The sequence below is a fragment of the Contarinia nasturtii genome, unplaced genomic scaffold (genome assembly GCF_009176525.2).
Source record: "Contarinia nasturtii isolate CC-2019 unplaced genomic scaffold, AAFC_CNas_1.1 Cnas_scaffold_78, whole genome shotgun sequence".
In the NCBI taxonomy this organism is placed as follows: Eukaryota; Metazoa; Arthropoda; class Insecta; order Diptera; family Cecidomyiidae; genus Contarinia; species Contarinia nasturtii.
Window position 1 is genome coordinate 776,849 of NW_022197436.1, and position 24,669 is coordinate 801,517.

General features: G+C 33.2%; 3 protein-coding genes across 3 annotated transcripts; all 3 read left to right on the forward strand.

Annotated features, from left to right (window-relative positions):
• Positions 1-11,613: 11,613 nt before the first annotated feature.
• Positions 11,614-12,264, forward strand: LOC116338439. The gene is made up of 2 exons (XM_031763694.1): positions 11,614-11,965; positions 12,031-12,264. Exons 1-2 carry the CDS (start codon positions 11,854-11,856, stop codon positions 12,234-12,236), a joined length of 318 nt encoding a protein of 105 aa, XP_031619554.1. The 5' UTR covers positions 11,614-11,853; the 3' UTR covers positions 12,237-12,264.
• A 713-nt stretch (positions 12,265-12,977) lies between these two features.
• LOC116338373 lies at positions 12,978-13,840 on the forward strand. The gene is made up of 3 exons (XM_031763579.1): positions 12,978-13,209; positions 13,324-13,456; positions 13,546-13,840. Exons 1-3 carry the CDS (start codon positions 13,076-13,078, stop codon positions 13,705-13,707), a joined length of 429 nt encoding a protein of 142 aa, XP_031619439.1. The 5' UTR covers positions 12,978-13,075; the 3' UTR covers positions 13,708-13,840.
• Positions 13,841-18,506: 4,666 nt separating this feature from the next.
• On the forward strand, positions 18,507-22,183 carry LOC116352042 (septin-2). Its single transcript, XM_031784260.1, has 6 exons — positions 18,507-18,925; positions 20,327-20,444; positions 20,564-21,205; positions 21,299-21,462; positions 21,582-21,719; positions 21,781-22,183. Exons 1-6 carry the CDS (start codon positions 18,893-18,895, stop codon positions 21,946-21,948), a joined length of 1,263 nt encoding a protein of 420 aa, XP_031640120.1. The 5' UTR covers positions 18,507-18,892; the 3' UTR covers positions 21,949-22,183.
• Positions 22,184-24,669: the final 2,486 nt, after the last annotated feature.

Below are 24,669 nucleotides of genomic sequence, written 5' to 3' on the forward strand. Positions count from 1 at the left end.
CAAATATTTATTGTTAATAAAACAGATGGATTTTTCACATACAGAAATGGTGACACAGTACATGATTATAATTAGTATAGTAAATGGTCTCTTGTTTTTACAGAATTAGATTTTATTTTCTATTTATTCTCCACACAAAAATTGATTAAGTCAATAAAAAAATCTATTGAATTCGATTAAACTATCATTGATTCAATGTACAATTTTACATGCTAAAATATCGAGAGAAAAAAGAAGAGACTCAAAATAAACAGCGAATCATTGCTCTATGTATGATTACGTAGAGTGAAAATGTCTCGCAAAAGCCTAAAATAGAGCCTTCTAAACTTATAAGTAGCCAACATTATTAGTCATTTAGCAATGCTGTATTTTCGTCGAAATATGCATTTTTTGGCATATCAAATGATTTAAAATCCGAAATCAGAGCTCGTTTTTAAAATCAACATGCAGTACTTTATCATGTAAGGTGGTCCTTATCTAGAAACGTCCTTGACCTTCACGACAGGAAAATTCCATGGTGTCCGATTTTCATTTTTTCAAAGTCAAGAAATGGCATGTACGTAAATCCTTAATATTTCAAGACACTAATCAAAACAATTCCACAAAAATCAAATCAAGTTTTTTATCAAAGTATCAAACCTATCCAGTCACACACACAGTAAGGTAAAAATTAACAAAAAAATCAAGATAAATGCGATAATAATACATTTAACTCAATAACTTTCACTGTTACATTAAACAACAGTTTTCAATTAAAAAAATCACTGTTTGGATGTGAACATAGTATATATTCTGATGAATGAGTGTTTGTTACAAAATGTTATTTATTGAAGCTAATCATGGGATTTGTATTATTTTATCAAATTTAGTCAAAATAAATGTTCAAATTGATTTAAAAAAGTTCACAATTATCCAAGAATTCTGTAAACTATCAATTTTTACTTTAAAAAGGCGGAAAGTGAAGTAATTTTTACTTTAAGGCTGAAAGTGCGGGTTGGCGATATTTTTCTTATTTGCAAAGATTATAGCATTTCGCAGTGTGTATTCGGGAACCAGTCTTGTAATGATATCTTGCAACGACGTGGCATAACGCCTTCTTCTTGTTTTTGGTATATTCCGCGAGGGTCCATGCGTCAAATTTGATTAGATTTTTAATCACTTCCTCGAAAGACGATAGGATTTTGGTTGCTTTTATAGGTGCGCCCACGTGGTCACTCAAAGACTTTGGTGTTGCGCTATTGATCCACTTGAGTATTAATTCTATATCACCGTAATTGGTTGGATTCCAAGTGCTCTCAGCTTGTTCAATTAAAACGATCGCTATGAACATGCTCAGAAGTACTGATGCTGATTTTTTCTTGAAGCGAAACATTTTCGATGTGAAATGTTCAGTTTTCAATTTGATACTTAAACTCTTGCTCTGTGATCGCTCATCTACACCGGTATATATACAATCGTTAATAATGATTTGTTGGATAAAATTGGATTGATTGGTAATCAGTGTACGCACAAAACAAAACGCAATTGTGACCTTCTTTGAGATTTCATGACATTCATTTGACTTTGTTTTTTTTTTTACAATAAAAACTTATGGCATCATTCTTTCAACTTGCGGCATATCATTCTTTTTTTGATCAGTCTTAAATCAATATTGAGTACTTGATGCTGTGAAAATGTTTAAAATTATACTTTGGGTGAGTTTTGAAACGCAGACCCAGTTTGAAGAGGTTGAAATCACATTCGATGAAGATATTTATATAAATTTAAATATTAATTATAAACAGATTCTCCATGGATTATTTTTCTTCGTTTTTGCAAACCATCTTTCTTATTATAGCACAATCGTAAGAGATTGATTTATAATCTAAATCAATAACTTTTTTTCTCTCTTTTTATACCTCCTTGGGTGATGGTAATATTGGGTTTTTTTCATATTTTCCCAACTTTACAAAACAATTCATTCTAATTATATCATTGACGAGACTAATTCTACAATAGCATTTAGATGAGAGGCTTCAAACAGCCTCAATAAACAAAATTCTAATTATGTATTAGTTAAATAATAAGACCTTTTGTAAATTAACTTAAAATAAACACTAAACATAAAAAAACTTTTCTTATCATGGAAATAGAATCATTCGAATGTTTAAACTGCATGTTTTTGGGTCAGTCATAGGAAATGCTCCATTCGGAATAACTTCAGTACGAAACATACAGGGATCCTCCTCAGAGGAACAATCCATGGAAATAGTAAAAACGAAAATATCATAAGCTTCTGTTTCCGGATTTGTATTTCGCTCTTTAATAGATATTTTATTTAAAAAGAAGTTTAAAGTAAGTTATTAGTAATTTTTTTTTGTTTACCACAAAAACACAAATAGAATGCTTTAAGAGAAAAAAGAATAATTGATATTTCTTTGGCATTAACAATAATAATAGGTTTTTAATCAAAATCCTGACATATTGATGCGAGATTTATTGATAAAAAGTTAAAATAGAGCGACGAGACTTTGGAAAATTGTCGTCATAAATCATTTTGGTTTGAAGTGAAAATAAGCCAGTAATGCAAGAGAACCAGCTCGTTTTTTGTGCATTTCGAAAGTTTTGGTGTAGTGTGTAGAGAAATAGCGAGAGAAGTGAATAGAAAGAGAGCGAGATAGAGAGAGAGAGGGGGGGTAGGAGGTACTAACATAGAGTAACGCACTAATTTTCGTTTTTGGTTTTACGTGCACATTTCGTAAAACATATGTGGCTCATTGTGGGAATTATAAGTACAATAACAAGAAAGAGTACGCGTTTGCAAACAATATGTGAGGCACGTTCACCGCTAGGCAAGAGCTCTTCGATGGTATAAAATTGATATTCTTTTTTAGTTCAAACTAAATGTCATGTTCCATTTTATTCTTATCGACTTGTTCATCCAAATGTTATGCTTTGCACGGTAAGAACAGGCGATTCTCTTGTGAATAACGCATTTCTGAGTAATGAAAAAAAAAAGAGAAAAACCATCATCGGCGCAAAACCACCTGAATTGATTTGGAACGTGCTCATCTGAAGTGGCCCCATCAGCCCATCAATTAATGCGGATGTTGTTCAACAAGCACATACACACGAATCTTCCATGAATGAACGTTTTTATTTTTTGTTCATCGCAGACATTCGATTTATAGCGAATAGTTGCTTCTTTTCTTCATTCTTCACAACACAACGTATTTATTTTACCATTTAAATGGATTTTTTGTCGTCGCTTTCGCCTATATCAACAATGCAAAATGATTTTCTCCAATACAATCCGACGAGAGTTTTCGACTAAGTGACAAATATAATAGGAATTAATTTTGAAATGTTTACCTCAAAACGATTTAGCGAGATGAGATGTGACATGTTAGTACGATGGTGTACGCTAGGACGACGGAAGTTTTCGCTTACTTTAGATATTTTAGTGTGCCATTTAAGACACATGTGTGTTTTTGCACAGCTTTATAATCAATTATTTTGTTGTACTCATAATATTTATTCCAAAGCTAATGAACATTTATTTCACACCATCGCTATCCTGTATGCATGCACAATGCACACAGATTTTAAAATGAATTAAATAAGAGAGGAAGGGAGACGGTGAGGAAACCACCCTCAACGAAATGCTGCATCACATTAGTTAATTCATTAAAAAAGCAATTGCCGCCATAAACATATATTCTCCGTATTTTATGCATGTGCACAGCATTATCGGCGTGAATTTAATACAAAGTGACGACATAATGGAATAAAGTTCAAGTTTGTTCGATTTTTAATAGTGGCTTTCACCTTTTAAATACAAATCCATTCGAAAAGTGAAATTTATAGGAAATGACGCGTCGCGTCATAAGGTTATTAAAATCACTCTGCTAAGATTTTACCGTATTGGCGACCGTTTTTTTTTTTGCATCTTGTTTTGGATGTCTTGAGACTTTTGTGATTCTCTAATTGGTATGATTTTGAATTAATATTATTTTAAAGTGATTTTATTTATATTGTAACAGCTAAACGGTCGTGAACTTCAACATTTGAACGAAGTTGACATTTGATTGGTCTCATTCTTCATCTTCTTTTAAAATTTTTCGCCAACATACACGGGCACAGGGAGGGAAGGGCGGTAAGCTATGGGCGTTTCAGAACTATCATGTACTGTTGTGGTATTTTGAAACTTCATGCAAATGTGCAGTACCTGTATCATCTTTGGACGAGAAATGTGCTCCATAGTGCTTATAGTCATCGTAAGTCTTAAGATCTTCCATTTTTTGACGAATTTCCATTGCGAATTTGGGATCCGTTAGGGTTTGTATGATATTCAATGCGTTTTCAACGAAATTACCATTTCCGAATTTGGTGCGTTCTGCATATGCAAATTTTAAAGCTTCTATGATTCGTTGCGAACTGAGTTCGAAAATGAACCGACAGAATTGTACCATGAAATGATGAAAACATCTACTCGAAATAAAGCCATTACAAAGTGCGAGTAAAACAAAAGATTTTTTACAAGGTCTTTGCGTGCGGAAACCTTTTTCTTAGCATATAAACTCTTCAAACAAATCTTATAAAAAAACAATTGCTAGATCGTCAACAGTTCATAAGAACATCATGTTTCCCGTACAAGAAGATGCACATATCATAGCCTATCAGTTATATGTCTTGTATTTAAAATCACCGCGACAATCTCGTTATAAGCTAACGTTTTGAAGCGTGTTTTAAAATGTTCATCAAAATGAATCAAAAGTCTTTGATCTGTTTTTATATGTTTGAAATCATAACAATCTTGGTCAAATTCACATTCAAAAGAAGAGAAAAAAGAGCCACAAAATTATAACCGATTTCTTTTTTGTCAAAAAGTAAAAGAGAACACAAATAGATTTAAAAAAAAACATCAAAAAATCAAACGCCAGAGAAATGTAGTGACTGATTGTAGTTTTAATCATTCAAAAATGTCACCAATCTCTTCTATTTCCTTCATCCATGACTAACACAAACAATGTACAATATATCAATGGCATTTTATTTCTGTTACACAGTACCTTTCTTGGTCTCACCATTGTTTGACAAAACGCAGTGGAAAAACACAACAAAATATGGCAATTCTTTTGATTTGTTTCTGCATCCCATGAGAATAATATTTATATTTTGTGTGTGAGCCTTGGTTTTATTTTAATTTGACATTTATAAAAAAAAAAAAAACCAAGCAGAAGATTAAAAGAGAAAAAGATCTACACAGCAAATGATTGCGTCTCTCCTCACTTTCTTCTTATTTATCGTGCAGCGCCAATTGAATGGACGAGGGTAAGGGAAGAATGAGGGGCTTTATGTGCTTTTACCATTTGTAATATGTTTCACTATAAAATGAACTGCGTTTTCCCTTTTTAATTTTTTAATCACTTGTGCGGCGATATTGTTATGCAATATTACTTTTGGTCGTTGGATATTGTTTTATTTCTTTGTTTGTACCCAGATAAAAGCGACCGCACAAGAAAATCATGTGATTCTCCCACAGTTTTTCTATAACCATTGATTTTACTGTTTTTTTTCGCAGATTTTTTTTTGTGAGAACAAAAAAAAACAATTTGAATAGAATTTCTTTCGGTCGAAGTGTATTGAAGAAAGTGGCGGTCGTCTGCATTCGAAATACTATCAGGAAATTGCTGTTTCTTTCTCAAAAAAGGAACAAAAAACTAAAGATTATCAAAGAGTACTGTTCGTTCAGTTTTTGAAAATTTCAAACAAATTCCCCTACTATGCTTTTATATTATCGGCTTTTAATTATACGGAAAATCTACTGTATTTTTTTTGTCAATAAATCATGCAGAGCTTAAGTTCAGGTGAGTCGCGTTTTAAAACATAAAAGATGTTAAGCGCAAATTATTTCGATTCCCAATGTATATGGTGAGATGGGCCATGTTTTTTCTTTTTGTAATTGTTTCTGTTGGTCTTCGTAACTAATAATGGGTAACGGTCCTACCAAGTCCTGCAGGTTCTAATGAAGAAGGTTTTATTTGATATTTTTCATCACTTAAATATCAGCAATGATTTTCAAAAATTATATTCAACATTTTTTTAAAGCAATTTCGGTCAAATTGTTGCCGCATCTGAAATCCACTCAAATTAAATTGAATAAAACATATCACTGTGTCTCCGGAGCCAGAGATCCGAATAAAAGAATTCATTTGTTGCTTTATATGGATGTTTGGCTGTAATTCTAATTGTGCGTTGTTTCAAGTGAGTGAAACGCATCTCAAGCACCTTTCCAGTAATAAATCTAGATCATCGCATTATCTTATGCTGTGCCACGACTGCCACCATTACCGTCACTTTGCATGTTTGCAAATGGGCAAACAAAAAATGAGATCCGGCATATCTCCAGTTATTGTGATAATAAGTGTTGCGTTACATTTATCGCCATCGAGAAAGAAGAAAAAAAAATCGTCCCACCACTTAAATTAATAATTAAACATTAATGTAAAACGTATAAGCTCCACGTGAATTCCAAATATAGCGTGCGCTCACTCTTATTTTGCATACAGAGACAACGTGAAATGCTGTTACAGAGAATATGCACTTTGAGAACGCATTGAGATGGCAGACAACATTGTGCAACTGCAAGGGAGAGAAAGGGAAAGGAAAAGAACATGAAAGTGAGCGAGAGAGAAAGCAAATCGTTCGAATATTCACTATATCTATTAATGGTTTTGTTGTTCTAATTTTACGCTATATCCTTCTCAGTCGATCGCATTTGGCGATATGTTATCAGAGCAATGGCATCTCCCTCTCTCTCTCTCGCTCTCACCCTTTACTCCCGTTTATCACTAATTACAATGAAGTGCACACACATAAAAACACATTTAGGAAATTTTACAACTAATATTTATACTACAGCATACGATTTTCCATGCATTAACTAACGGGTTTGTAGGTGTGTAATAGCGAATTTGTCTGTATGACTGTGCATCATGTCATGTAGCCTGTTAACATTGTACAGATATGCAGAAGAGAAAAGTAGTTTGAATGGTTTGCGAAAAGCAACCAGCAGGGAAGCAACAGCAGCAGTTGCAGCATATTAAAATATATTTTATAAAATATGTGCAAATGTGCATATTATGCGAAAGCATCTAGAAAAATATATTTGAAGAAGAGATGAAGAAAAAAAAATTAGTGAAGCTTGCAAACGTAAACAACACATAGAAAAAGATGGAGATAGACAGAGCGAGCGACATACACACACACACACACACGACAATATCAACAACGCTCCGGCATCGGCTACAAAGGGCGTAATGGATTTGCAATTCACATTCGCAGTAATTATGAAAGGAAACCACTTAAAATGGCTTCAGGCTAAAGAAAGAGAGCGTAATGCAATGTTATTTTGCAACAACAAAAGAGAGTGTAATGCTTTGTAATGGCATCCAATACCTTTAGTGCTTTTACCAGTTCATTCTATCGCTGTATATTTTTCTATCTATGTTTCGACTTGGCTCTTTCTTTAGCCAAGAAGCTAACTAATGAACAATGAACAAATTTTTACTAAAACACAGAAGTCGCCACAACAATTTTAATTCACAAATATACATACTTTTTTTTTTTCATTTGAACACTAAATTTCCATTTTTTCAAACCAAACGAAATGCGAGAAGTATACATATCAATCCTTCAGATACAATACGGTTTATTCTTAACATAAATTGAATAAAAAAAATTATTTTGAATTTATTGCGAAAAAAAAACTTGTCGGCAAATAAATCATCGAGTAGTTAATAATAATGGATCAATTTAATTGGCAGGACACACGATTTCAACAGCGACAAGTTGATGAATTTTTGAGTACAAGCATTTGTATATGCATAAAAAAAGAAAAGATTTTTCCCTTCGTTTACATCTCATTTTCATCGCCACTTGTACTTATTATTATTGAGTCTTTATTTATTATGTTTGTTGCTCATTACAACAAAACCAATGTCATACACAGTGCAATATGGAACGAGCATAACACCATCGAATAACGAATGGTTTGAGTGACTATAAGAAAGTGAGGAGGCAGAGAAAAATATGAGTCGAAATAAAATCTGTCTATTTGCAAATACATGTATCCGTTAAATACATAAATTTTTCAATTTAAAATGTGAATTTTCTTGTCGATCAGGCCTTTTTCGCTCGTTCTCTCTCTCTCTCTTCTGGCGTGCTGTATTGTATACTACCACTCTGTCGGCTTCGCTCTCTGTCTTTTTTCTGTATCGAGTATGTAGATAAAAATCGGCGCTGTGAGAATATTTTCTTCATTCATTCGCACTTTTCGGTGGGTAGATGATATTTTAAATACAGTTTCAAAATATTATGTAATATGCAAAGTGCACCTGGGGCCAAAGCCAATAATTACCCGAATCGCTTCATTCTTTTCTCTCTCTCTCTCTCTCTGCCACTCGCCTTCATTGTATGCCAGTTATGCTCTTAACTGAAAAAAGACCCAGACTTGCCTGTTTAGACTTCGTGCTGGATTCATATTCGGTTCAACGTTACTCTCTCTCTCTCTCTGCATTTTGTTCGTTGGTTTTTTTTTAATTTTCCGGTGTCATTTCTCGCATTTCACCAGTACAAGCACTTACCCATTTGATCGGCACAGCCCTCTTTTGTTCATTTCTTCTCATTCGCTTATTATTCGGTACGTTTGTTGTACAACCATTACTATTACTATTGAATGTAACAACAACACACATTTTCTATACCGATGTTTCAGCATTTTCCGCTTTTCACGACGACGACAACTTCTCACTCTTGTAAAAAAAATTTAGCTCGTTCTCTATGAAGCTGATGTTTTTTCGGAATATTCATCGGATCTATTGATGGTGAACAAAATTATCTCGGCAAAAAATAGCCGAAAACTTATTTTTTTTTTCGTAAATTAATTTGGATAGCTTGTGGATGATGATTATTTACAATGATGTTTGTGTTGTAGTCATGTCCATAAAATTATGAGTAAGATTAGAATTGCTTGAAATTTGAATAATTTGCAATGGTAATCACTCTCGTTAAATACTTGAATCAATAATAACGATTGTTCTTTCGTTACACATGTGTCCACCTACAAAATTTATCTAATAAATTCAGTATTTATTCTTTTACATTTTGTGTGTTTTTTACGTTTTGTTTATGCAAAATAAGTTTTAGATTAAGTATTTTTGTTATGATCTGGATCACTACTTCATGCTGAGTTTGAAGAAGTTTCCTACATAATTTTTCGTTTTTTTTCTTGGTTCGCCACAATTGCTATAATCATTTTCTTTGATTTAAATGGGATGCCTCGAATCGTGGGTGGGTGAACGCCAGCACGGACGACAATCGAAATGAAAAAAAAATCGTTTTGAAAATGTAGACGGAATGTAAATGGACTTTGTTTTCATGAACTTCCCCAATTCTAGTCATACAACTAGAGCCTTCAATTCGTTTCGTAGTAAAAATGCAAAGGAGTGTATAGAAAAATGAAATAAAATAAGTAAAATTCAAAACTTATGGCTTTCAAGGAACGGTCTTTCAAGTTTTCAATTATAACTTTCATTTCACTCGATGGAAATATCGATTTTACATTGAAGTACCTTCAAAATCGAAGTGTTTTTTTGTATTTTGACATAAGAAATCGGGCAAATGAGTTTTTGTGGCAATTTTCGTTTCAAACACTGAATACTTCAATGCAATTTCGTGTTATGAACACCTTAAATTCAACCGCAACATCGAACATCATTCGAACTACAGACTGAATTAATTAAAAGACATTTGCCCAAAAAAGAGAGATTTGAAGGAGCCACAAAGTACTTAGCCATTTCGGATATTTTTTGAATGGATTCAAAGACGTAATTGAGCTGAAATTAAGAATCGAAAATATCCATCGATATCCATTAAATAAAAAAAAACGTTATTCATGAAACTAACCAAGGTAAAAACCAAGCCATGTAACAATATTCCAATGTATAGATCACTGTCATACATACAAAATCAAAACGTACCTTTTTTTTTCATATGTTTTTATTGCTGTCAATTTCAAAATGAACTTGTACTTGGCATTGCATTTTATGTGTGTTTACTTATTTTGCTTGGCCAAAAGTTTATCATATAATAATATGACCGACACTCATAAAAATGTAGTCTGGCAACAGCAACGGCAGGAACGGCATCGATATACACGGTCATATCGAATGGATAAAGATGAAACGCGTGAAAAGAACTAGTTGATTATTTTACAAACAAAACGAGAGAAAAAAAATGATGTACGAGTTCCACAGTCAAATGAAACGTATACACATACACTCCGATGTTGGTAATGTGTTTAGAACGAAGTACACCGGCTGAAGTGTGGTTGAATTATAGTACATATGGGAAGAGGTAAAAACAAAAATCCCATACCATTTCGTCGCGTCCCTCTTCAATATACATCGAAATTTATGAATGGAACAAAACTATAAAATAGCAGGGCACGCATATAAGCGAACAACCATAATAATATATTTGTTTAACATCCATAATATTTTATGTTTACAATCATTTTTATGAATTTTTCTTCAGCGATATATATGAATTCAGCGAGCGTTTTACAATTCAAGGATGACGACGATGAGATAAGGCCAAAGCAACGCAGTTGTATTTGTAAGAGAAAAAGAAATCAATAAGGCAAATCGAACCCCTTTGCATTGATTCAATGTCGTGTTTTTTTTTTAAGAGTGAAAACACCAACAAGATCAAGTTAATGTATTTATTCACTTGTTTTGCCGATGTACAGATCATACCCTCTCACCTATGTGGATTTAACTTTATGTAATCTTCGGCAACTTTCCACAAAATATAAAACATTTCACCAGAAATATACGATGATATTTAGCTCCTTCGTTGCCTCGCGTGCAAACAACCAGATCAACCCTTCGACGCATAAAACCATTTTCCTTCACTTTCTTTGCCCCGTTTTCTTTTAAATGTATGTATGACACAATTTATGCACGCATTAAATTGACATCCCCCATATGTGAATGTAACAACGCGGAAAAAGGGCATTTGACCAAATGTATAAAAGAAAATGTTTATGTCAAATGTAAAAAAAAATAATACTATGTCGATGCTATCGAAGAGGTAAAAAATGAAAAATGATATTGGAATAGATTTCAGGGAGACAGATAATCTTATTAATATTCAGATCCATTAACGTCACCATTGGATATTCAATTTGAGTCGAAATCAATTTTGCGAGTTACATTCATTTTGGTAGCAAATTTGAACACTTTTTATTGTGGCTCGTTGAATGCTCTCTCAATTATATTTCTTCGAACCGCAAGCCGTTATTCTCGTTCATAAACACACATCCAAATGCATATCGCCAATAAAGTCAACAAGTAATCTTTCCATATTTTCTCTCTTTTTCTCGGTGTGTTGCTTTCGGTCTCACTGTTAATGTATTGCAAAACAAGTAAGCCCAAAAGTTGTTGCGTCATTGTAAATGAATCAGTTAAAAACAAAGAGTTCATTGCGTTGTTCATCTCTCGATCCAAATGATAAACAAACAGACGTTAATATTGTGGAAAGAATTATCCAGTGAAAGCAAAACTGTAACGGGAACAACAGTTACATGACATTGATGTTCTTCACAACAACTTTCGACAGATACGATTTTTTTTTGCAAACAAATTTTCTGCCCATTTCAATATCAACACAATACGCCCAACTCATTCCAATTTTAACCGTTTACCTGAGTGCACGCATATTTGAATTGACTGTGGCAACATTTTTTTTTTGCAAGTCTTCAAGTAAATTGATTAAGAAAAAGTTCCATTGAAATCAGGTCATTAAAATATGGCTGACTCTTTGGAAAACCGAGTGCAACTTGCTGATGAAACCATCACAAAAATGATGGCCGATGTCAGCGAATGGAAAGTGTTGAACGACCGTTTGATTGCTCAACTGGGTAAGCGCTTTTTTATGCAAAAAAAAAATGATTGGAAAGGTATTTTTCATGTCGCTTTATTTCAGAACAAATGAAAGAAGTCAGAGAAGAGTTTCAACTCATTCGCAAAGGAGTCATTGATGATTATTACCAAAGTGTTATTGCCACCATGCTGGAAAGCAGTTCATCGGAGGATGATGCATGTGACACCAACAAAAAAAAAGTGCAAAACCAAAATGATTTACACTCACCGTCAACAACGGAAGACACCAACGCCAACAAACGCCAATGACGTTAGCCCACATCCTGATTACACAATTCGAAACACATTTTTTATTTTTCAATTCATAAAATATTTTTTTATAAACCGATTAAAACGTAATATTTTCTGTAGTTGATAAAAACTTGATTAAATTTGTTCATAAAAATAGTGAAGTTTTTCATTGTTTGTTACAATATTTCATGCGATTCAACCTAATCAAACCAGATTCTAGATTAAGAACAAAGAAATGCAATTGTTTTTGCGAATCTTTTTGCAGCGTAAGTTACGAAAAAGGCAACTGTTTAATAACATAAACTGAAATGATTGTGTTGGTACCAAAAACCAAATTACACAAAGAGATAAATTCGCATTAAGACATCCAATTCGTTGAATCAATTAAGAGATTATATCGAATGAATGTAACACTAACACATACGTGGTACGATTACGGTGTACACATTTGTTATTTTCATTAAAAACTTTCATTGTTTTGACTGTATGGTTCTTTTGACTCATTTTCGAATACATTTCAATACTGTAAACGAACCAAATTAAATGCGTCGAGCATTGATATGTAAACATTTGAAGTCTTTGTATTGGTCTGTTCGGGTCTGTTTGTTTGCGAAGACTAATACAACAACAGAAAAATATCCTGTCAATGGTTGAGCGTGTTTTAATACAAACTCATCGATTATAAAATATGATTTGGAATGTGTGAATCCATTGTGTTTGGCTTGAATTCGTTTACAAAATCAACTGTCAAACCGACTGATTGCGGTGTTACTTTGCATTGTTTTCTTGAATAATTTGGATATTTTCAACGTTTTGACAGTTTATATCGCTGATTTCATGAAAAAGTGCAATCGATAATGGCAGATCACGAGAAATATTTACAAGAATTAAAAGATTTGTTGGCGATTGGTGCGAATTTGGCAAACGATTATCATGAACGTATTGTGGAATGCGTCGAATTACAACGCTTGCAGATGTTAAATCAGCACATGTGAGTGAATTACAAGAATTCGATAGAATTTATAAATGGTACAAAATTGATGTCGAAATGATTAAAAAATGTCAAATTGTTGGATGTTTATTAATTTAAGTAATCTATTTCAAGGTTGACTTGTTTGAAAATCCACACACAAGAAATTTCAAAAGCGGGAAACCATAATATTGATGACATCAACGAAATTTCTCATGCACAGGCGGATTTTTCATACAAACTTGATACAATGGCCAAATACAGTCAGGTAATGATAAATAAGGCTTGATACGAACGCCCGATATGCATTAATTTCGGAAGATGATAAAATATGTGCTTTGTTTCTTTTTTCACAAGTGTGGCAAAGAAGAGGTAGAAATTGTGCGTCAACTCAAGGCCAACATTGAGGCAACCAAGAATGAGATAAATAAAATCAAAGCAGAATTGGCACTAACCGAAGAGACTCAACAGATGAATCGTGAAAGAAATGCATCCGCACATTCACCGGCTCGAAAGTGATAGCCTCAATACAACAACATGACAGTCATTTAGCGAACTACACATTTTCAAACATTTTAATACTTGCCCATGTGATCATTTCTTGTTTAAGCCCGTATTTTTAGATCAGTTCCAATAAACTACTTGAAGTTTCTATTTTTTTCGTTCATTATCAACTTCGTTTTTAGGCTTGAAGTTTTTTTTTTAAATAATGACCGTTTTTTATAGTTGAAGCAGGGCAAATTAATGGCAATCACGGTAAGAATGAATTCAAATATGTGAACAAAAAAGGTGGGATGAAAACAAAAAAACTGACATCGACAAAGGACCATGAAATGATGAATTAATGTACATTCGACAATTTGCCTTGTGAATGAAGTGTTTGCCATTGAATTTTTATTTGATTTCTTGTGTGACGAATTGACGTATCGCTTCTTTTTGATACAAATAATTTGCAAAATGGAAATGAAAGAAAGGATTCATACGTCATTGATAAATATCGAATCAACTTAAAAAAATTGACATCGATTAAAATTGTGAATTGATCTATTTGATTTGGTAAATGTGAATTGTTTGAACACTGGATGTGTCTGTGTGCACTCGTGTAAAATGTTTTGGAAAATTTATCCATTCGAAATCGTTACAGTATACATTACATTTTGGTTTCGCTCATTTCACCCCTTGTTCATCGATTGTTTTGTCCCTTGTAAATCGGTTCGCCATCATTTCTCAATGACAGCCCGTTAATAGTTTTCAATATTGATGCAACACATGAATGTACAAAACATTCGCAGAAAGATTTGCAAAAAGAGTTTGTGTCTTATAGTTATTGAGTCTATAATTCACTGTCACATGTTCGCTAACAATTTGAACAATCCATTGTTGAGTTGTTTTTTTTCCACGAATTTCCAATGTAAGAACAACATTAAGAAATTGTCCAAACTTCAACTTTCAATTTTATTTCATTTGTTATGTTTGTAAAAAATCTGTTGCTATCATCGATTCACTACAGTTAAGCGGAGTCATTGTTCTCAATCATTCATTTTCGAGAGGAGTTCACTCATTCTATTTATCAATAGCAAAAGGGAGACGGAAACAGAGGAGGTGGAGAGATGATTTTCATTTAGTCATTATGAGCATCAAACCACGTTATTTGTTTCCATCGAAATTGGTGTATATATTTTGCACATAAGATGCAAATAGTGATGAAAAATAAAATTACCCCGAGCTACGAATACGATATAAAAATCGATTCGGTTTTGTGTGTGTGTGTGTGTCTCGCTGAAAAAAGGTGACATTTCCGAATAGTGGTCACTGGATGTGCTAATCATTCGAACATAAAAAAAAAGAATAACCAACAACAAGATATTTCGATGTAAAAAAGGTATATATCCCAATATAATGTGTGCTGTATGGATGCTATAAAAACCAATTTCAATTTCAATGAAAAAACCAGAACGGAATAAACAAACAAATACTCTGGTAATGGTTTGTGTGTCATGTTATTACAACATTACGCGCTGTGAGAAACAGTTAATGCAGTAAAAAGATTAGAAACATTGAACGAAGTGGAATTGAAAATGTGCTTAGTCCTTTGCTTTTATTATATGATATGATATTATATATTTGTGTGTTTGTATAGCCCGTTGTCAACTCTAGGGGGCCATATCTTTTATCCATAGATTTCATTTCGTTTTTGCCATTTCTTAAGGTTGAAAATCATCAGTCAAAGTATTCGCCATGGGAAAGAGCAAGAAATTTTGTGCGAAGTATAACACCTTCACTAGACAACAAACCATCAACCAAACCCACTACACAAACTGAAAGATGTTGGTGTGTGTGCATGTTTTTCGTGTGTCTTTCGATACGCATACATGCGTTACATTAAATATTAATGTGATTTGCGATAGTCACACCGGTCCACCGTATCGAAAAAGATAAAACAATTTATCCGATCATCATTCTCTCGTCTTTCCCTTTCTTGATCGTTTGTGCACATTTGATATTCAGTGGATGTGGTGTGGGTGGGTGTGCGTGTGGTTGTGCGTGACTGTAATGTGAACACCAGTGTCCTGCTACTCGTCGTTTCGTTTTTTCCAATTAAATGAGACCATTAGGCAGTTACAACTGATGGAAAATCAAACGAACGCGCCATAAGAATGGACACAACCAAAGTGTGAAACCATCCGAGAGAGAGAAAGAGAGAGAGAGAGAAAATTGATATGTAAACCACTAAAGTTGCAGTGAATCATTAATTTTAAATGAGTGGGCAACAACCCGTTTACTTTCACTTGCAAATACGACCGATATTTCTAAGCAAATTGTATAATAGATGACAAAGATCTTATTCAATAGTTAAATTGTTTTCGATTGAAATATCAATTACAACTATTTTTTTTACATTCTATCCGCAACGTTAAAAATCCTGGCAAAAAATATTTCACAGTGTTGTTATGCATGAATACATTTTTTTTTCACCCGAACCAAATTTTGAAGATCCAATAGACGAAATTTTTCTGCTCTTTCCGGATGACAATAATCCCTTCGATTTCAAAGTCAAAATCTTCTTTTCAAAGTCTTTCGAATCCACAACTGGATACTCGATCTTCGTTAATTTAAAAGGATCTTTTATGGATGAAATTGGCTTTATTGGGTTCGGTTTAAATTCTCGTATTGCTTCAACTTTATTTACTGTCGCTCTTAACCAACTGCACAAATTTGGCGTTCCCTCTCCATAATCTTCAATTTCTTCTTCGATAATTTTATATATTCGATCATAAGATGATTTCTTATCTATAAAAATGAATCGTTTATTTTTCATGAAATTTATCAATTTCAGAATTATGTTCAATTTTAATATGTCACATACCATGAGTGTTATGGCATTAGCTATTTGATCTTGGGTTGTAACATTGTAGAGTTCAACATCAACATCCAATTGATCACACATAAACTGAAGAAAAGAGTGCCAATCACCTTTTGCCATCTCTATTCCAGACTTTAGTGATGAGGAGCTTATTTTTGATATGTTGTACATCTTCTCGGCTCTTTTAAAATCTAAATGTTAACGGGTCTTAAATGTTTGACGCAATTTGGCAAGTCATTGTCGAAAGCAATGGCAAAATAACATTTGACGTATAGAAAAATCAACAAAATTCAATTGAATTCAAGCACATTATGACGATTGAAAATATTACCTTTTTTTAAATAAAATAATCATCGCACGAAACGTACTAGTAAATTACTACAAAGCGATAAATAAATAGATCTTCAGAACAGCATTAAACTTCGTTACATAGAAGAAAAGAATGGTTTTTTATGGATTTTTTTATAAATAGAATATTGACTTAGTGTCGATGGTGACAGCAACTTTCCATTTGCTTATGCTGCTTTTTGTAATTGCTAAGTTTTAATAGAATTACTTATTCTCGCAATGATAAACAAAACGTTTTCTTCGCATCACATATTCAGAACGCGTCGCGACTCACCACACAAACCTGATTCTCTCAAGACAAGAAACAATAATTCGGTGTGCATAATATATTAGGGCGGATGAATGTGTTGATTGTTAAACAAAATGTACAGAGTATGCTAGTTTTTGCCATGTCAAAGAATGGCATTTCTTATCCAAAACCATTCTTGGTATTTGGAATTCAACGAGAAATAATCAAAAATGAAATGAAACATTTTCAACATTTTATATTAGAAAGAGTAGAATATACTCTCGAATGTAAGTTGCTGAAAAATCTTCCAAGTAGGAAAACATGTGTATAAAAAGTGCTCTGATTTTTTAACCTAATCAAATTAAATGCATTTCAATTAGTTTCTTCTGAAAGTTTCAATCAAAATGATAAAATCGCAAAGAGAATCTATCTACCCTACTTCCAGGAAAAAAGACAACACATATCCATCATGAACACACATCTAATTCCATCTAAAAATTGTATTGTGCACAAAACAATCAACAATTATGTATATCAAGTTAAATTAACTGAATTTAAAGTTGAATTAGAATCTAAACTCGTTACGAGTTTAAAGAAAGTTTTAAGTCTCCGACCATTTCGAAAACAGTTAATTTTTCTGTCTACCGTCTCGCAAACATTATTTCAAGAAATCAATTATGAAAACTCCATGATATCTATGAAATATACATTATTGTCATAAAATTGCTACGACTATATATTAAAAATCCAATAAATATAGATAATTTGCTCATGTGATTTTGAATTTTCTCCAAACGAAAAAAAAAAAAAAAACAAATTACATATAATCAAACGGAAACAATTTCAAAATTTCACTCTTCCAAAGCCGAAAGTGAAAGCATACGATGGACGAATTGAAAGAGTGAGTGAAACAAAAATGACATCATTTAATCGATCGCATCGTGTAACCCTACATACATCAATCTATAATAATGTTGTTAAAGTGAACAATGCATGAATGAATTTGAAATAAAAGATACAAAAAATTGTTAATCAAGCATTGAATGTGCAAATACTATTAAGAAGAATAACAATAAACGATTTTTGCGAACATTGTATTAATTTTCATCGTTGCGCTCTCATTTGAAACCATTATCGGATATGAAACGTACATACACAGTCTGTTTACAACACAAATGACAACTAAATCGTCTACACTTAAGTCGTTCATACATCGTCGAATGCACACACAGGCGAATGGTACAATATGAATGTCGGCAAATCAGACATATCGTACACACACATACACACCCTAACACGCGTTCAACTAATACAAATGGACACTCAAACACAGCCAACATCAATACTGGAGAATAAGAGTGGAAGAGACGTATAGTGTGTACGCACAGGCGCGCCAACAAAACCGACAGCAGCAATACACAGTTGCTTTTATTCAACTTTTGACTTTTTGCTGGTGAAGTTTTGATAGATATATACGCTAAGTTAACAAAACAATCAACCGAAACTAAATCGACACAAAAAACGATATTCAAAATTGAAGTGAAAACAAAAGCCAAATCAACAGTGATTTTTAGTTAGTTTTCTATTGTGTCAAATAATTGTTTTGAATAAGAAAGAACCAAACGTATTCTTATTCAGTTTTCGATTGACATTCGAGTTTAAAATCGGTTGTGAATCCTTCAACAGCAATAGAAAAGAACATTTATTTGGTATTATTTGATTGTGAATCTCATACAACATAAGAAATACACACACTCATAATCATGGCGGCCGTTGATGTTGAGCAAATATCAAAAGTATGTATCATATGTTTAACGATTCGTTTTCTATCGGCAAATGAATGCGATTTTGTTTTTGAAAAACAGCAACCACATTGATTTATCTCTGAGAGTTGTTTTCAAATCGCACAAAACCATAGAAAATATATATGTTGAATTTCAAACAAAAAAATTCTCTGCTTTTATTCAAATTCGACACATTTAAAAAATCCTTTTTCACCAAAAAAAGAAACAACATTCATTCAAGAGTAAAATTGTAAGAATTTGCTGGATGCGGTTCGTTATTGCATTCAGTTAGGGCGTTGTTTATTACTTCCATTGACAGTACCACTAATGTTTCATTCACAAAGGCATTTCCGCAAACTCTCGGAAAAGACATGTACGTTTTACTTGGAATAGTATAGAATTCAACGTTGTTTATAAAATCTATGACTAAAATGGGTTTATTTCACAATTTTTATTTCTCTTCAAACAAATTACTCACTCCACACACACACACACAGACACACATGCATGTTTTCAATGTCACGTACTTACGCATTTGTACAGTTTTCTTATGTGCATGCATATTATGTTTGAATTCCAAGTATTCATATGTCGTATTGTACACTGATTTCCAGCTAAAAAAAAGTCGATTGTCTCCTATGGTAGTAATTATGGTTCTTAATGAAATATTTCATTTCAATTTGGGCAGAAATTATGTTCAATAAACGAGGTTATTTAGAAAGCGATTTTTTTCTCCTTTGGACAATTCAATCCAGCCAGATTGAATGTGCTGAGAATGGCAAAATGGATAGAAATTGTAATTATACAGTTGCTTTAAAATAAACAAACGAAATACAAACACATATAGAGACAATATAGTTCGATTAAATATGAACGTTTGGTTTGACTAATCAACGGACTTCCAATCGTTTTGAAATTATTGCACGGTTTATTGAATGCAATAGAATTCTTTATGTGATTCAACCATTTATATTGTTCCAATAGCGAATCGAATACTAGAAGTAGAGAGACTGTGAAGGGAAAGAAAGAGAGAGAGAGTAAATTATTAGATTTGGTTTAAAATCAATTTGATTACATAGTGTACACTTTTCATCATTGGCAAAGCAAACAATAATTAAATTATGTCGACTTTTAATTGATATTCATGACCGTGTACGCGACAAAATGGAATGACAGAATGAGCCCGGTGAAAAGTGTGCCTTGACCGTTTCGTATACTTTTTGTCATGTTATTGATCAAAATCGCAGACACTCTTTGAATAACAATGAAAGTACTGCTTTCTAAACAAATAACCATTGTTTGAATAAATTAGTCAGCCAGAAGAGAAGAGAATTTTAGAATGTTTGACTTTCTACACGAACTGCAACAAGCAATTTTTTCTATATATTAATGTATTTCTAATTTCTTTTATAGCTTGATCTAACACCGCGAACATTGAAATTGGCTGGACATGTTGGATTCGATAGTTTACCAGATCAATTGGTAAATAAGAGCGTTCAAAATGGATTTGTGTTCAATATCATGTGCATTGGTAAGAATATTAATAGCGTTAACAATGATGCGGTAGCATTTCTCTGTCTCTCTCTTTATTTTGCTATTTTGAATTGCGTATAATAAATAATAAAATAAAATAATGTGAAATGTTTCTAGGTGAAACTGGTTTAGGTAAGTCAACATTGATGGATACATTGTTCAATACCAGTTTCGAATCAACACCAAGTCCTCATACGTTGCCAAATGTAAAATTAAAATCGCATACATATGAATTGCAAGAGAGCAGTGTACGATTAAAATTGACGATTTGCGATACGGTCGGATATGGCGATCAAATTAACAAAGATGATTCGTTCAAAGCCGTTGTCGACTACATTGATGCACAATTTGAATCGTATTTGCAAGAAGAATTGAAAATAAAACGTGCACTATCCACATGTCATGACAGTCGAATTCATGTGTGCTTGTATTTTATATGTCCAACGGGTCATGGTCTAAAATCACTTGATTTGGTGTGCATGAAAAAGCTCGATACCAAAGTAAATATCATACCGATCATTGCAAAGGCTGACACAATTTCAAAGACCGAATTGCAACGTTTTAAATCGAAAATCATTCAAGAGCTATCAGCGAATGGTGTTCATATTTATCAATTTCCCACGGACGATGAATCGGTATCGGAGGTGAACACATCGATGAACAGCCATGTTCCATTTGCCGTTGTCGGCAGCACCGACTTTGTTCGCATGGGCAATAAAACTGTTCGCGCACGCCAATACCCATGGGGTACAGTCCAAGGTATGCTATACACAATGCACACAACGTGCATTCCAATTTTCATTTAATTTTTTTTTTTTATTTTGTTGTTGTTTCTCTTTCGGTCATCATCAGTTGAAAATGAGAATCATTGCGATTTTGTGAAATTACGCGAAATGCTCATCCGCACGAATATGGAGGATATGCGCGAAAAGACCCATACCAGACACTATGAATTGTATCGTCAAAAACGTCTCGAACAAATGGGATTCACAGACGTAGACAGCGATAATAAACCAGTACGTTGACAGTCACAGTCATCTCCATTTTGATTGTGATTGAATTTATCAGAAATCAAATTTTTCGAATTGACCACACACACTCACTCACATTTTATCTTTTATGTTCATTGTTTTAGGTATCATTTCAGCAAACATTCGAAGCAAAACGTTCGAATCATTTGGCTGAATTACAAAGTAAAGAAGATGAAATGCGACAAATGTTTGTTCTTCGTGTCAAAGAGAAAGAAGCTGAACTGAAAGAAAGTGAAAAGGATGTAAGTATTTATGAACGAACACATCTCACAATCGTATCGATATTTAATGATTTCTTTACAGTTGCATGCCAAATTCGATAAATTGAAAAAGGATCATGCAGAAGAGAAACGAAAACTCGAAGAGGCACGAAAAAAATTGGAAGAAGAATTTTTGGAATTTAATCGCCGCAAGACACAGATGACTGCTTCCCATCACACGCTTACGCTTGGCAAAAAGAACAAAAAATAAACAACACTTTATTCATCCTACATCGACATCATACAACAACAACAAAAACGAAGAATCGAATTACTATAGCAACAGAAACTGCAACAACAGCAATTACAAACAAGTTACATTTACTATTTTGATCGTACGCAATCACGTTAACAAATTTCATATATGATTTAAGCAAATTTATTTTATTTTAAAGTTGTAATATTTATGAAGAGTTCATGTATGAAAAGAAACTAGTTTTTTAAGACGGGATATGCGTTTTTTTGTATCGCTTCCATAAAGTCATGATGTAATAATGCTCTTTTTGATCAAATGCTTCGGCATAGTGTAAGGCAATCCATTTTATGGCTCAATTTGGTAAATACAAAATCGTTTCTTTTTCGTTTACTGTCCGACCTGTTTTCAAAACCATTACATATTCTCACAGAAATCATATTATCAGCTTGTTTTCTCCCAAGGGAACAACGTTTTTATATGATCCAATTGCTTTTCAATCACAATTAGTTTTCATTTTTATCTAATTTGATGAAATGCTTCAAATTAAAATGCGGCTTGCAATTTTCAAAACATTCATAAAACTACATATGTATACATATTTTTTTTATTATTGCATAATTTAAGATTTTCATTTGATTATACTGACAATTGTATAGAACTGATGCATTAAATCAATTTCACAATGAATAAAAAAAAAATTCGTTTTTTGTGCAATCTTCTTTTTCAGCCTGGATTTATTTGGAACAAATTAAATCGAATGAAATTTGACAAAATCAACTACAGTCAATTCGATTTTTAAAGAGGCTAATTGATACTTTAACTGGTTCGTTCAAGTAAGTCATACCGTCTAATATATTTTACAGTGAAGAATTTGACAGATTCAGTTCAATTTCTTAATCCAATTTTATCTTTTGAGAAACGAAAATTACCGGATGGTTATCGATTTGAAAAACAAACTCAGTACATCTTTTGGCTCGTGCTAACTGTCTAGGGGCTACTTTTGATAATTGCTGTTAATCAGCAGCCAAAGTGGATTCTTTCGACCTAACGTCTTCACCACACTGATTTTGTATGAGAGTGAAAGGTAGAGTATAATCTCCAAACTCTTCTATTTTCTCTTTTATGCGAAGTCAATGCAGGCAGTTTTCCCAGCAAACGATATTATGTTGTCGTACATGGTAACTCAGCTCTGGTGAACTGCAACTATCAACAGCAGCAGTTGGCCATTTAACTGTATTCGACAGCGGCTCTTTAAAAAAAATCTGAGAACGCTTCGCTCTAGATAATTTTATAGCGATCTTGATTTCCTAGAGTTTCGAGAAGTAAAATTCTTTCGATTTGTTTGGGAGGTTGTAACTTGTTTACGAAATTCTCTCCCACCATAATGATTATTTTACCTCTTTTCTATTGTTCGCAATAGATACAATAGACTTTTGACGGCCCTGTCTCGAATTTTCTCGAGGATATTTGCCATTACCGCTCCAAAAAATGTTGGCGTCAACACCTATGTTTCATAGAATTGAATCATCGCTTTAAAACGAATTTAACAACAATTATACGATTGTTCGCCGTACATTTGAAATAAATTAAAATAGAAGTTCAAACTACTCTATGAAATAATAGAATTTCTAATCTCGAAAATAATAATTCATATTCATGTTGTTTTTGAGGGGGGGAAACACGTGAAATCGTATTTTTTGTATTAAAATAATTTAATTGAATTTCAAAAGAGCAATAGTTCATTTCGTACACGAAACCTGACGTCCCAATATGTACGCGAAAAATAGTTTTTGCCACATCTAATTATGTCGGCAAAAGATAATAATCAGTTTGGCAGAAGTTTCTTTGTTTCATTTAAATCGATTTACTGACGACGCGATCGCGTTCAATTCAACAAATGCTCGCTCGATGCAATACAACCATTTTTATAGGTGCGATGAGTGTTATGTAGATAAGATACGAGAGTTGCAAAACTGAGGGGTACATTTTCAAAATTCACTTTTAATTAAATAATCAAAATGAAATCATTCTTCTTCGCCTTCGAAGATTCCAACCGGCCATTGTTTGCTGTTATTGAATTATGCATTTTCACTGATGTGAATCTTTCATTATAAAAATTACTTCCACCGAAATATAAAGCAATTCAAAGGCGGCGCGTCAAAAATTCAAATCAAAATTTAGCAACACAACGCAAATTGCACGGTGTTCAACGTAGGCGCGCTACTCGGCTGTTGATTTTAATTTTGGTCTGGAAGGTGATGTAGTAAGTTTATAAAATAAACGCTAAATTCTAAGTGTAATTTCACTTCATTTTAAGCAGTGATGGTTTTTTCCTATCTGAATAGCGCTAGCTATTCGCAGCGCCTGTACAGCATTGCTGCCCAGATGCTGAATCGTAGCGGTTGCCGCACGTGCAACACACTTCGTTTGTACCACAAAGAGCATATACGTTCGCATTCGTTCTCTGTTCGACATGCGTTTGTATACTGACTATAGTATTAGTGTATCATACTCTGTGAGCTCACTGGTTACTTAGACTATATGACAATATGTTGTGTGGTACAAAACGCGTGCGGCAACCGCTTCGATTCAGCATCTGGGCAGCAATGCTGTTCAGACGCTGCGAATAGCTAGCGCTATTCAGATAGGAAAAAACCATCACTGATTTTAAGGCACATAATGAAATAACTTCGTTCAACAGTGCATTAAATTTGGAAAATTTATTTTTCAACTTGA

Excerpts from the sequence above, each read along its gene's own strand:
- LOC116338439 (XM_031763694.1), top strand. The coding sequence starts at position 11,854 with ATGGCTGACTCTTTGGAAAACCGAGTGCAACTTGCTGATGAAACCATC. Across the intron at positions 11,966-12,030 it reads CCGTTTGATTGCTCAACTGG|AACAAATGAAAGAAGTCAGA; the intron begins GTAAGCGCTTTT and ends GCTTTATTTCAG.
- LOC116338373 (XM_031763579.1), top strand. The coding sequence starts at position 13,076 with ATGGCAGATCACGAGAAATATTTACAAGAATTAAAAGATTTGTTGGCG. Across the intron at positions 13,210-13,323 it reads CAGATGTTAAATCAGCACAT|GTTGACTTGTTTGAAAATCC; the intron begins GTGAGTGAATTA and ends ATCTATTTCAAG. Across the intron at positions 13,457-13,545 it reads CAATGGCCAAATACAGTCAG|TGTGGCAAAGAAGAGGTAGA; the intron begins GTAATGATAAAT and ends TTTTTTCACAAG.
- LOC116352042 (XM_031784260.1), top strand. The coding sequence starts at position 18,893 with ATGGCGGCCGTTGATGTTGAGCAAATATCAAAA. Across the intron at positions 18,926-20,326 it reads ATGTTGAGCAAATATCAAAA|CTTGATCTAACACCGCGAAC; the intron begins GTATGTATCATA and ends TTTCTTTTATAG. Across the intron at positions 21,463-21,581 it reads TAGACAGCGATAATAAACCA|GTATCATTTCAGCAAACATT; the intron begins GTACGTTGACAG and ends TCATTGTTTTAG.